We start from the raw sequence: 14,234 nt of genomic DNA, 5'->3' as shown, positions 1-14,234 counted from the left end.
CTGGACACACTGTTGTGCCCAGATTACTTGAACTTGCCAGAGTCTTTCTCTTATAACTCATTAGAGCTAAATCCATCTTCCTGGATTTTTGATGGAGTAGTGACTTGCCTCCATCTAGTGAAAACATGTCATTGTCTCGGACCAAGTGAGTTCCAACCGCTTCGACTCACCCCTTTGCCTCAGAGGCCATTGTTGGCCTTTGCTGCCTAGTGGGCAAAGGCCAAAGGAGCAACACCAAGGAAGAGGGCTGGATTTTGTTGTTTAGTCGTGTCCGACTCTTTGAGACCCCATGGACCAGAGCACGCCGGGCACTCCTGTCTTCCACTGCCTCCCGCAGTTTGGTCAGACTCATGGTGCTGGCTTCGAGAATCTGTCCTTCCAGTGAGCACTCAGGGCTGATTTCCTTCAGAATGGATAGGTTTGATCTTCTTGCAGTCCATGGGACTCTCAAGAGTCTCCTCCAGCACCATAATTCAAAAGCATCAATTCTGGATATCCCAGCATAATAACCCTGTTGCGATAGGGACACATCATGTCATTTCTGTTCCTCTTGAATGAATGTGATTTTTAAAATTGCAAGCATGTTTTGTAAACAGCTTTGAGAGCCCTTTGAGGCTGTACAATGGAGTATAAGGCCCTTCTTTATGTGCCTCCTCCATAAGAGGTCTGGAGGGTGGCAACATCAGAATGGGCCTTTTCTGCAATGGCCCCCCATGTGTGGAATGCTCTCCCCAGGGAGGTTCGCCTGACACCTTCATTATACACCTTTAGGTCCCAGGCAAAGATGTTCTTCTTTAATCAAGCCTTTAGTTGATTGACATTCAGTGTCCTTTTAAAATGTGTTGGGGCGTTACTGAGTTGCTCTTGTTTTTATTTTGATTATGTACCATATTGTGTGTTTTCATATTATGATTTTATCCTCTGAGAACTGCAGGTATAGGGTGGTATATAAATTTAATAAATAGTAGTAGTGCAAGTAGATAAATAGGTACTGCTCCGGCGGGAAGGTAAACAGCGTTTCCATGCGCTGCTCTCATTTGCCAGAAGCAGCTTAGTCATGCTGGCCACATGGAAGCTCATGTGGCCAGTAAAGCGAGATGAGCGCTGCAACCCTTGGGTCGTCTGCAACTGGACTTAATGGTCAGGGGTCCTTTTACCTTTAGTAGTAGTAGTAATAGTAATATTCTAAATAAATAATTGGTGATCTCTTCTGCACAGGTAAAATATAGTACTTTTTGCACAACACATCATTAACTGATACTGTTTTGTTACTGTAAGATGTTGTTATAGCCTCTGGCTTAGATATTGGAAGAGAGGTTTGTCAAAGTAGGGCAGAGAAGTAAGCAGGATGCTTCAATAACATCAAATGAAATAATTTTCTCGGCTGATGAAAATGAAGAATAAATAGCTGATGCCCAAGATGTAAATTATGGAAGATATGAATTGACATTAGTAAAAACCAAGTACACATTCCACTTCTAATAAAAAGTCAGAGTGTACCATAACACATTATAAATACATAATGTTGCTATGCAGAGCGTCAGATAGGGGGTTGGCCTGCGTGCCACAGCTGCCATTGCCATCTTTAGGGATGCTGGCTTGATTACTGAAGAGGAGAAGAGGCTTGTGGTTGGATCACATAAAGTCAAGAGGGCCTAAGAAATACTGTAGTTATGAAAGCCCTGTATTAGGAATTGGATTTCATCTATGTCAGAAGGATGAAATTGACTGCATCTTCTTGATGGCCATAAATATACAAATAAAGTTACACTAAAAGCAGACAGTTCAGATCAGCAGTTCCCCAGCATCATTGTAGAGCAGCATTACAGTATTTCATTGTACAGTGAACCAGGTGGAAGATATCTCTAACACTACTCTGGAGAAAGGTTCCGGGGGGGGGGGGGAACACACCAGTTGAAGTTATTGCTCATAATCTTGTAGATTTTGTGAAGAAGGGCACTGATAAGAGCTTGCAGGCCATTGGAGGTGATACTACAAATGTTAACACTGGCTGTTGGGTAGAGGTCAAGCTTGGTCATAAACTGATCTGGTTGGTTTGTGCCATCCACACCAATGAGTTACCCCTGCGACAACTTGATTACAGCAGTCAATGGGAAGATCTTGTCTATCAGCAAGTGGACAGTTAACATTCAAGATGCTAGACTCTGCTACAGAACTTGAAATTGACCCTTCATTCACCAAACTCTCAACTGAAGAGCCTATTGCTTCACTGAGTGACAATGTTATAAGGATATACTGATCAAGCACTGTGCAAATGCTAAGCCTGATCTTATTGTTCATGTTCTGTTGTGCACCCTCTTTTTGGAGTGCTTGTTCTCCTGGGGCGGTTCCACTTGTCCTCAGCAAGGCATACCCAGAAGACATTCCTTGTGGATTGTGCCTACACTACTTAAGCCTGTTTGCTTGCTTGCATTCAAATGGCCATCCTTGAAAATGGGTCCTTTGTGTTTGTATCTAAGCCTGCTGCATGATGGGAGATGAGAGATTAAGCTCGACTCCCCCCAAGGTGGACCTGTGATGCTGCAGAGTGTGGCTTTTCTCCTTGTGTGGAACCCTCCCCTGTGGTGTGTGCGTCTTGCAGCTGAGTTTCCCGGCAGAAATGTGCAGATTGCAATCATGATGAAGCAAATCCATGTCACCATGGCAGAGCTGGCTGGCATCGCTGGCAGTTTGTTCCTGCTGGGAAATCTGCCTTTGTGGGCTCCCTGATTGATTTCCTCCTTCCTTGCCCTGAAAGAGCTTTTGCATCTGGCACTGTGAATGGCCTGCAGTCTCTGAAAATACTGCTTGGAATTCTTGGGTAGTGAACACAGCCTACGCCCTCTTGGCCAAACAATACCCTGCTCAGAAGATAACTTTTGTTGGCAGAGCGCTGCAGGCATTTAGAGCGAAACTTGGCAGCCACTCTCGCTCGCCGCCTGCCCTTGTATCTGAAAGGCAGTGGAGGCCTCATCAGATGTTACCTCCAGAAAGGGCGCTCACCCTCCTGGCCAAAGTGTCAGTGTGCTGCTTGTTTCAAACATCCCCAAGGAGGCAGCAAGAGGCTGTTGGTTCTTCCCACAGAAATTTGACAGCAACTGCCGCTGGTCAGGAGTAAACCAGTGGCAAATTGATGGGTGGAATTGTGCTTCCTTTAAGAGAGGCTACAGTGAGAATTCTCTGTGGGCCCGCCTGCCTTTGACACAACACATCTATCAATCTATATAAAAATGTAGGCATTGCGCGTGCAGAGGTCCCAGCCTTTCTCCGTAACTGCTGAACTGTAATGTAACAAATCTGGCCACAACATTCCATACCCATCAGTGAGGGATTTGGCATAAATTTCCCCCCAAAAAACCCACACCTTTCACACCTAAAATAATGATTAAACACAAAAAAGTGGCTCCCAAATTAGACGTCACTACCAGAAGCTCTGACGACTCCAGCAGCATCCAATAGAAAGGCAGATTGCACGCTGCCGGCTCCAAAGCTGCGCCGCCAGATGACACCACAAAATTCCACAGCAACCAACTGAAAACAAGGCCCAGCTTTTTCAATAGGTTGCAGCATTGCCAAGCAGGGAAAACTGAGTAGTACCATTCAGTAGGCCACAGGCAAAAACAAACAGAATAGGGCCTTTCGCAATGGGGGGGGGGGGGGCACAGGGATGAGGCACAACAAAGGGAGGGGGAAAACACATAGCCATGGGGGGGGGGGGAAGAACCCTGAGTCAGCCAAAGGAGTGAGGGGTGGTTTGGGACAGGGAAAACTGAGTAGGCCGCAACATTGCCCAGTAGGCCACAGGCAAAAGCAAACATAATATGGGCCTTTCACAGGGTGGGGGAATCACAGGGATGAGCATAGCTGCCAAGTTTTCCCTTTTCTCGTGAGGAAGCCTATTCAGCATAAGGGAAAATCCCTTTAAAAAAGGGATAACTTGGCAGCTATGGGGATGAGGCACAACAACGAGGGATGGGGCTCACAGGGATGAGGCACAACAAAGGGAGGGGGAAAACACTTAGCCATGGGGGAGGGGAGGTAGGACCCTGAGTCAGCCAAAACAGTGGGGGTGGGGACATTTTCAGGAACACACGTGGGTGGGGGGGTCTTATTTTTGAAACTTACAATAGGGGAGTCAGGGTTGGGAAAGGGCAGGTGAGGGGACTCTAAAGGGAGACTCTGAAAGTCCATTTAACAGAAAAGGGTCCATTTAACACAAAAACCCACAGCAACACGTGGCCGGGCCAGCTAGTTCTTAATAAAACTATACTCATTTTGGTATACTGTAATTCAGCATTTAATGTTGATCATTTAATTCAAACTCTTGAACTGTGTGTTGTTGTTGTTGTTTAGTCGTTTAGTCGTGTCCGACTCTTCGTGACCCCATGGACCATAGCACGCCAGGCACTCCTGTCTTGCACTGCCTCCCGCAGTTTGGTCAAACTCATGTTCGTAGCTTCGAGAACACTGTCCAACCATCTTGTCCTCTGTCGTCCCCTTCTCCTAGTGCCCTCCATCTTTCCCAACATCAAGGTCTTTTCCAAGGATTCTTCTCTTCTCATGAGGTGGCCAAAGTATTGGAGCCTCAGCTTCAGGATCTGTCCTTCCAGTGAGCACTCAGGGCTGATTTCCTTCAGAATGGATAGGTTTGATCTTCTTGCAGTCCATGGGACTCTCAAGAGTCTCCTCCAGCACCATAATTCAAAAGCATCAATTCTTCGGCGATCAGCCTTCTTGATGGTCCAGCTCTCACTTCCATACATCACTACTGGGAAAACCATAGCTTTAACTATACGGACCTTTGTCGGCAAGGTGATGTCTGCTTTTTAAGATGCTGTCTAGGTTTGTCATTGCTTTTCTCCCAAGAAGCAGGCGTCTTTTAATTTCGTGACTGCTGTCACCATCTGCAGTGATCAAGGAGCCCAAGAAGGTAAAATCTCTCACTGCCTCCATTTCTTCCCCTTCTATTTGCCAGGAGGTGATGGGACCAGTGGCCATGATCTTGGTTTTTTTGATGTTGAGCTTCAGACCATATTTTGCGCTCTCCTCTTTCACCTCTTGAAACTGTGTCAGACTACACAAAAAGCAACAAATTGTAGAGCTTGCTAAGCAGCATAAGAATAGGTCAGCTAGATCAGACCAAAGGGCCTCCCATGCGCTTGATCTGGAAGCTGCAGTTAGTGCATAATGCTGCAGCATGACTGCTGACAGGAGTGAGACCCCGTCAGCATAGAACATCTGTGCTCAGAGACCTGCAGTGGTTACTGATTTGCTACCAAGTCCAATGCATTTTATTAGTATATAAAGCTCTTAACAACTTGGAGCCAGTTTACCTGCAAGATCCCTTGACCCAATATGGCCACCTGACTGCTTCAATCTGCGGAACTGGCACTGTTATAAGACCCCTTCCACATTTGTAGGAAGCTGATCTTTTAGTGTGGCAGCACTCACACTTTGGAACTTCCTGTCTAGTGACATCAGGCAGGTGTATTCACTGTATTCTTTTCATCACCTGCTAAAAGCATTTTTGTTTATTATTTTATTATTTATTAAATTTGTATACTGCCCTTCAGCCAAAGATCAACAGAAAAATACAAAATGAGAATACAAAATGCATTAAAAAAACCAGTAACTCCTCTCCCAAGCTTGTCTAGATATGTATAATGTTGACATATGTTTTAATCTGTTTTTGGTTTATCTTTTATTTTAATTCCTCTGTGAATGTTTTAAATGGTGTTTTTTATTGATAACTTTATTGTTTTGTTTTTGTAAACCACTTTGAGGGTTTCCCCCCTTACAATCAAGTGGCATATACGTTTTATTAGATAAATAAATGAAATAGGTCTCCCTAGCTCAGCCTTTGTTTCCAGTGAGGGCAACCAGCCTCTGGAGAGCTCACATCCAGATCAGGGTGAAGGCAGCAGCTCTTCCTTGAGTTACATGTACCATGGTCATTGATAGACCATTCATTCATTCATTCATTCATTCATTCATTCATTGGTTCAATCTGCTTGTAAAGCATCTGTTCCAGAGACTATCAAACATGTTTTGTGGCAGAAGTTAATTCCTTCCAAGTGAAAAAGTACAAACGCAGGGACATTTAGCTTCTTCCTCCAGTCATGATAGACTGTGCATAGTTCATTAAAACTATACATAGTCCCAATGAAGACGAAAGAAGGAGCCAGTGCATTAATGCAGGCTTTCCTAAGCTGGTCAGCCTTACAGAGTTTACTGTGGCCAGTAGTTGGGGATGATGGAAATCGAAGTCCAAAAAACATCTGGAGGACCTCAAGGTAGGGAAGGCGGCTTTAAGAATTTAAATGGCTAGATACAGCATGGTGAGTCTGTATATAATCTTTGCTAAACAGTCAACTTATCCATAGCTGATCTGCAGTGGAAACTTGTACACTTTGTAGATCAAGCGTCTTGGGCAGCCTAAGTCCTGTTGCTGTCAAAATCGCAGCTAGTTGTGGTTTCTCTTTGGAAAGTGCAGGCCCAGCAGAGCTGAGGTTGAGCCATGGTACGGGCATGAGCTTGACTTTCTCTCTCAGGTAGCTGATTATAGCACCTGTCTGAAACGCCTCTTGGGTGCCTTGACTCAGAAGACTGCTTCTGGCACTGGACTGCATGCTGCAGAAACACCATCAGGAATGCAAATGCCTTCCTTTCTTAATAGAAGTGTTGGGAATCTGCAGAATGGGTATGTTGATAATTAGTTCACTATATCTTTGCTGGATGGGTGGCGTCTCTCTGAATGACAACGCAAAATCAGCAACAAGCTTGAGATCCCACAGCAGTTTCTTTGGCAAGCTTAAAGGTGTCACAGCCAAATGTGAGCTCTGGCAATTCAATCCTGGTGTCTTAATTTCCTCTTGCAATTCCCATTAGATGTGGCCTTCCTTGCTTCCTGCTTCCCAGCTATTTGGGAGCTACTTCATTGCGTCCTGGACTGGTAGCTTCTCTCCAAAGAAAGTGGGGAAGAAGGTGTTTCTAGAAAAATGGACAGACTTTAAGAAAGAGAGCCAGTGAAAGCTTCAGGATTTCTGACAATACCAAGGCACAAGTTGTCCACTTCTTTAGCCCCTCTCTACAAGTTAGGCTGCCTTAATGTGCACAGGACTAAGTTGCCACCATATTTAAGCTCTTTGCCTTGCATGTGTTTAATTTCAGCTGGCTGGCTGCCAAGTGTGTAAAGCTGCGATTACACAAGTTAAATGTGTGCAAGTTGTGAGTTGACTGTATTTGAAGGGCTCTTGCCAAGATGGTGGATAAAAATGATTTTCTATTGCTCCAGAGGGTAAAACAAGAAAAGGATTTAGGTCAGGCATAGGCAAACTCGGCCCTCCAGATTTTTTGGGACTACAACTCCCATCATCCCTAGCTAACAGGACCAGTGGTCAGGGATGATGGGAACTGTAGTCTCAAAACATCTGGAGGGCCAAGTTTGCCTATCCCTGATTTAAAGGTAAAGGGGCCCCTGACCATCAGGTCCAGTCGTGTCCGACTCTGGGGTTGCCGCGCTCATCTCGCTCTATAGGCCAAGGGAGCCGGCGTTTGTCTGCAGACAGCTTCCAGGTCATGTGGCCAGCATGACAAAGCTGCTTCTGGCGAACCAGAGCAGCGCATGGAAACGCCGTTTACCTTCCCGCCGGAGCGGTCCCTATTTATCTACTTGCACTTTGATGTGCTTTCGAACTGCTAGGTGGGCAGGAGCTGGGACCGAGCAACGGGAGCTCACCCCGTGGCAGGGATTCGAACCACCGACCTTCTGATTAGCAAGCCCTAGATTCTGTGGTTTAACCCACAGCGCCACCTGGGTCCCATTCCCTGATTTAGGTTAAACTGATTTATTTAATTTCTTAAACACATTAGTCACCTGCTTTTGCCAATGCACCCCAAAGTAAGTTGCAGCAATCTAGTCATCCATCAATAAAACCACCATAAAACAAAACACAGAACAAAACAATAGTACATTCTTATTTTTAAAAGGCAGGATTAAAACACCCCACCCACTAAAGGAGCCCACAGAAAATTAAAAACCAAAAGCTTGGTTTCTGCCTTGTGCCTAAAGATGAGGAGAACATTTGTCCACAAGCAAGGAGCCCCCACTGAAAAAGCCCCCTCTCGTGTTGCCACCCTAGAGCCCCTGTGGAGGGGGGCACACAGAGAAGGGCCTCCAGTGATGATCACAGGGCCTGGGTCAGATTATAGGTTCAATGTCCTGCTTGACAGTGAAGCAGACTGTAACCCTCCTTGGTTAGAGATTTCTAAGCAGAGGCTGCATTGTCACCTCTTTTCAAGGATCCTGTAGCAACAGATCTCCTGCATCAGCAGGATGACCACCTGTCATGGATGTTTTAGCTGAGATTCCTGCATTGTAGGAGGTTGGATTAGATGACCCTTGGGATCCCTTCCAACTCTGCAATTCTATGATTCTATAAAATTGACTCAACAAGAAATAACAAGGTTGGTGTTTTCCATACAAAAACCTAATTGTGTGTTTAAAAACAGCCTTACTGGTATGTTCACCTATTTGCTACTGAAATGGTGCCCAGCAAGGAAATATGCGAGGTGAAATCTTAACATAATGCAGCTGTTTCACTCTCTCTATATGCAGTACAGAACTGGGGTTGGGAGAATTTCACCTACTCATCTGTCAGTGTGACACTTCTTAATCTACTGAGGTTCAAATGAATTTGGAGTTATTTGGAGCCCAGCTGTTGGACTGTACTTTCCTTCTGATAGCAAGAGGTGCTGCTGCTGTTTTACAGAGCCTGAAAAGAAGAAAAGCCTGTAGGAGCTTAATGATTTGATGAGCTTCAGCTGGTTTTCTCCCCCCTCCATTGCCCTTTCTTTTGAAAGGGCCTCTTTCATCAGGATATGTTAGGGCAAGTGCTTTCTGAGCCAGGATATGGTGGGGGGAGCACAGTGTTCTGTAAAAGCCACCCCTTCCTGGGTAGCATCAACAGACTTTGAGATTCCTCTCTCCTTCACTCAACAGTTGGTGGCCGTTTTCTCCTCTTCTCTTTTGTCTTGCCACAAAAATAATAAAATTGAGTAGCGGGAGGATGTTGGTTATGAACCTTTCAGATTTCACTGACTTCTGCCTGTCTTTTCGACCAGTGCGATGCTTCTGCTGCTCAAAGAAACCCCGTCCAAAATAGTATGTATGGAACGTTACCCCTCCCCTCCCCTCCCCTCCCCTCCCCTCCCCTCTTTGGCTTTGCTTACTTGAGGTTTCCAGGTTCTGTTTAGGTTTCTTCTCCTTAAGTGAAATCATCTGTGTCGTTGTGTTGATTTCAGATTTGATGTTTTGGTAACTAAAATGCAAAGATGTAAGGTTTCTTTTTGTGTGTTGTTTGCAAAATTGCTAACATATAATTGCTAACACTTGCATCTTAAGGGAGCTGTGTAGAAGCAAGCCTGATTTAAGTCGGATGGGGGTTCATCATTGCTTGTGCTGTCTTGGGGCAACAGCCAGAGAAGATACTTTGCAGGCAACTAGGGTGAGCGGAATGTGGTTTGTGTGTGTTTGGGATGGGTGCTCAACACAGATGCTGGTGTGGTCCTTGAAAAGATGTTCATTTCCTCCTAAAAACAGTCATTGTAATACAGATTTGCTGGATTGCCCGATATTGCCATATTTGAGGCCAACTTTGATGGTATTTATGTCTGTGGCAGTGAAAATGCCATATCATTTGCTTGTGAGGCAGCTGCTGAAATCCAGGAAGCACGCCTATTTTATTTTACATTTTTTGCTATCAACAAGCTTTTTGAAACATCTTGAGCGCCTTTGCCCTGTCCAGTGGTGACCGCATGACCACAGAATCAAGGCATCGTCTGTGGACTTTGCTTTCATTAGGCCTAGCAATAGAATGATCTCATCAATGCTTGATAAAGCTGCTTGAAGTTTGTGGGCAGTTGGTAATTTCGCTCTCCTCTTTATCATAAACAGGAATTGTGTATTGCTGTGCTTAGAATGGCAGGAAATGTTAGGAGAGATTGCCTGTCGGGATTTGTGACTAATGGGAGAGAGAGCACTCTTCATCGCTTTGCTTTTCTGACTTCAGACTTTTTTATTTAAAAAACTGCCATTGTGCATCAACATATATCTTTATGTGCTGTCCAATTATTTTCCACAATATCTTTTTTCATTGTTGGCCTGTCAATGAGCTCATATGGGGGTGTGTGTGTTAGTTTTTGAGAGTAATCTTGAAGAATCAATTATAAATTTGGGGTGGGGAGAAGTGTTGTGTCTGCTGAAAAGCCCTCTTTTCTCACAAATCCCAGCTGTTTCCATTGAAGCTTCATTAGGGAAGTGTCCAGTCAGTTAGAAATTTGTTTTGTTTGTTTTTTTAAGCGGGAAAGAGTTGAATGTCCCCTCTATATTTGAAGTTCACCGGTTCAGTTCCTGGCATTTCCAACTTAAAAGTTCTCAAAGTTGGTTAAAACCTTGTCAGAATAACACATTAGGACACAGGGTTTCCCAAACTTGGGTCTCCAGCTGTTTTTTAATTACAATTCCCATAATCTCTGGTCTTGCTAGCTGGGGATGTCCAAAAACAGCTGGAGGCCCAAGTTTGGGAAATCTTGAATTAGAGGAACCTTTCCCGAAGCACCTGGAGGTGTTTGAGAAGGGCTGCACTGGAGAGCTGCTACTAAGCACAGCAAGCCAGTCTAGGTTAGGCAGACCTCCCTTTTTTTCTTGAGAGGACCATTCTTTTACTGTACAGCCTTTTAAAATGCAGAAACTCTCACACATGTGCAGTTTTGGCTGGCCAAGTCTGGTAAAATGAATGAGAAATGTACAACAGAACCAGCCTGCCCTTGCCGAAGTCCCAGCTTCTCTCAGTCACAAAGTTTGGGTTGTCCAAGCTTTATTTTTGTTCTTCCTTTTCACCCCATGAATTTCTTTTCAAAAAGTGCAGTTGGAAGATGGCATGAAAAGGGGGTGGTAGTTTCCTCTCTACATCCCAAAGAATCATCTGCAGTTGAAGTTTTTAAAGAGCAGCTTGAAACTCTGCATGCTAAGAAACAGATACATTAAAAGTTCATACAGACAACTGTTCTCACAACCTGGATTTTTATAACCAAGTGTTGTTGAGTCACTGAATTGGAGGGTCACATCCTCCCCTACAAGAACAACTCCAGGAGCAGCCAAACATGAAACCCAGTTGGAAAGTTACATAGAAGGCCAGCACCTGCAGCCCTTCTGCCTTTAAAGTCCTCTGCCAGCAGCAAAGCATCACCAGCCCATTATGACAGCCAGCCGTTTAAAGGCTGGGACTTTGCTGCTGACTCTCTGGTCTAACAAGGGCTCAAGTGTTTTGAAGAACATAAGGCACAATCCTTTTGTCATGGTAATTGTCTTGAGATTTCCAGAAACACTGGAAGCACATGACACTCACTTTTTCCTCAAGGGGAGAGGAACTTTTTTGAGGAAAACAGATAAAAATGTTTCCAATGTTTACTTGACTATTGGTATGTCATTTACTTGCTTTGTAGCCTTTGGCTTGAGAAATGAATATATGAAATAAATGTACCTTCAGCGTGTTACATATGTTATAGAAAGAAATTGGGGAAATGAAATCATCTTGGTTTATTCTCTCCCTGGGTGTCCCCAAACAGGGCACAAATGAAATAATGATGCCATATTTCTAATGCAGGAATTGGAATGGGGCTTTATTGTGAAGGCTGTAAATGATTTTCATTGCAATTCTGACAGTGTTTTACAAACCGGTGGGATTGGAGTGTTGGGACTGCCCCCCCCCAGGCCAGTTTAGGTGGGGAACACATGTGTTGCATGGATTTCACCCTTGCTAGCATTACTGAGATAACCCAGACTTTCTATTTACCCTCATAGTCCTCCCTGTTGCATCCCCCTCCCCGAGCCTGATCTCCTGCATCTGTTTGTGTTCCAGCCTGAGTGAGAGTTTTTTTATGGTGAAAGGTGCTGCACTATTCCTCCAGCAAGGAAACAGCCCTCAAGGTCCACGAAGTCTTACTCACCTTCACAAACATGCTGGTAAGCATTGTCACAGCAAAATAGTTTTTTCTTGGGCAGTCCTCATGACTTGGGCATGACAACCTAGGAAAGATAAATGTGGGGGGGGGGGAGATACTAACTTAAGGTAGTGGTTTTCTGTAGACTGATATGTTAAAAATGTTTCTCTCTGAGAGCCAGGGAAGGAGTGCTGGGTCCTGTTTAGGGGCAAGCAGCCTGTTGGACAGGGCACCACATGGTCGGTCCTGTGTGGCTGGGAGCTGAGGCTTGTATTTCTCCAGATGTCAGCAGTTTCACAGACCCAGCTACCATCCCACAGTGTATCTTACTAAGCTTGCACCATCAAATCGTTAAGCTGGGAATTGTATTTTTGGCTACATGCATCCATTTGCCTTCCTCATACACACTATAAGACCTTGTCTGACTCTCAGTGCAAAATGCAAAATGGACCATGGTACAAATCTTAGGCCTCCAAAAGGGTCCAGAGACTATTCTGGGTGACGCATCTTGTTTGTTTCACATGGAAGCAGGGAAACTGGGCCAACCAGCTATTGACCTGAGGCCAAACTATTGGAACAGCTGGGTCATTTACCCACCCAGAGTGAGCAGCATTTGGCAGCAAGTGAATTGTGGTTAGAGAGTAGACTTTACCTGTTGTAAACACACACTGAGATACGCTTGTAGAGTAATAAAATAATAAGAGTTGTTTATTATAGGAAGTAAATAACTTGCATAGAAAAGTTTCTAGTTCGAACCGAACATACTATTCTAGAAATGACATGCTTGCTGCTTTGCTCTCAGAGTATTGTTCCAAGGTGACCCCTCTGTTTGAGGTCTGAGAGAGAAGTGTGAGGAGCAGGAGGAAGGTGGAAAACAGGATGCATCCTATCAGTCCAAAGTTAAACAACAAGGAGGTAAAGAAGTAAGCCAATAGGTTAAAGCAGTGGTTTTCAACCAGTGTGCCGTGGCACCCTGGGGTGCCTTGAATGATGGTCAGGGGCGCCGCAGGCAACACTGGCCTCCATCCCCCTTTCCTTCCTTCCCTCCCTCCTCTGATGCCCTCTCGCATCTCTGCCTCCCAAAGGCTTGCACAGCTGTTTGTTGCACCAGCCCTAGCTACAAGCTCCATGGGCGAATGGTGCCTCTGGGGCTTGCCAGGGGGTGCTGGCTGTTAGGAGTTGAGGCGGTCTCTGAGTAAGCAAGTAAGTGGGCCAGGGAGCCTAGTCAGGCAGTCCGCCAGCCCTTGCTGTTGGGAATGGACAGACAGGTCCCAGGCCCCTGTGGGGCAGTGTGAGGAGGCCCCTTTCTTTGGGACAGGGGGGGCAGCTCAGAGACGGAGCAGCAGCTGCCCAGGAGACTCCTAAGGAGAGGACAAGAGGCCAAGGGAATACTCCACAAGGGAGGGTGTTCAAAAAAGGGTGAGAGGCTGCCAGCTCTGGAGGTTACATAACCGGGCTCCTGAGCCCCACAGGGGTGCCGCTGAAAGAATGTATTTGGTAAAGGGAGCCATGGACTCAAAAGGTTGAAAACCTCTGGGTTAAAGGTACAGGGATAGTCTGGGAATGTGGAGGTCTCTCACTTTTCCTCTTTACTCCATACAAACCACTCTTCTGCAAGTTGAGTTGTACCCAAACGTCCAACACGAACCAACTCAGTGGTGGAACAGGGCAAGCATCCACTATGGAAAGGGATTCAGGCAGGTGGGCTGAAAAAATGCCCCTTGGAGAGCAGCCACTTCTCAGAGCAGTTGACCTGGTGTACAGTTGACCAAAGCTAAACAGAGCAGTGGTTTGCAGGGGTGGATCTAATATGAAGCTAATGAAGCTATGTTCTGCCATTGCTTCAACTCTCTGCGGCAGACAGGGGAAGTCTGAAGGAATGGGAAGCAAAACCAACGTAGTTTTATGCATACCATTCTTGAACCATGTGGACTTGACATGGAATATCACACAGTTCAAAGCATCAGGCAAAAGGCTAATCCATATCTATTGATGACTTCTCACTTGTGGATCTGCAGGTGATTTGCCCCAACATCTTCAGGTGATGATCAACCTCCTTCGCTGTGAGGACAGGATCAAATTGGTAAGAGGCCTTGCTCATTCCCCAACCCCCAGGCTTCTGGACCACAACCTCTCTGCAGTGCTTGATAAAGGACTCACTTGTGAGAGAGCATGGCAGATCCTCAGATGGTGCTTAAAATCCAGGATTGTGAAGGCAGCATTTGAAGAAG

At 45.4% G+C, this 14,234-nt stretch overlaps 1 protein-coding gene across 4 annotated transcripts in view; it reads left to right on the top strand.

The window, feature by feature from the left end:
- Positions 1-14,234, top strand: part of SSH1 (slingshot protein phosphatase 1) — a 46,804-nt gene that overhangs the window by 12,550 nt on the left and 20,020 nt on the right. The window contains exons 1-3 of one of the 4 annotated variants that reach the window (XM_035134959.2): positions 11,920-12,025; positions 12,806-12,918; positions 14,022-14,086. In XM_035134959.2, coding sequence (XP_034990850.1) covers positions 14,048-14,086 — 39 coding nt within the window. In that variant the 5' untranslated portion in view covers positions 11,920-12,025; positions 12,806-12,918; positions 14,022-14,047. Of the gene's footprint in view, positions 1-4,601; positions 14,087-14,234 lie in introns of those variants that run through there. The other 3 variants (XM_035134954.2, XM_035134956.2, XM_060282032.1) reach the window with 3 other exon arrangements.

This window comes from Zootoca vivipara, chromosome 13, assembly GCF_963506605.1.
Source record: "Zootoca vivipara chromosome 13, rZooViv1.1, whole genome shotgun sequence".
NCBI classification, from domain to species: Eukaryota; Metazoa; Chordata; class Lepidosauria; order Squamata; family Lacertidae; genus Zootoca; species Zootoca vivipara.
This window is presented reverse-complemented; position numbering and strand designations above follow the sequence as displayed.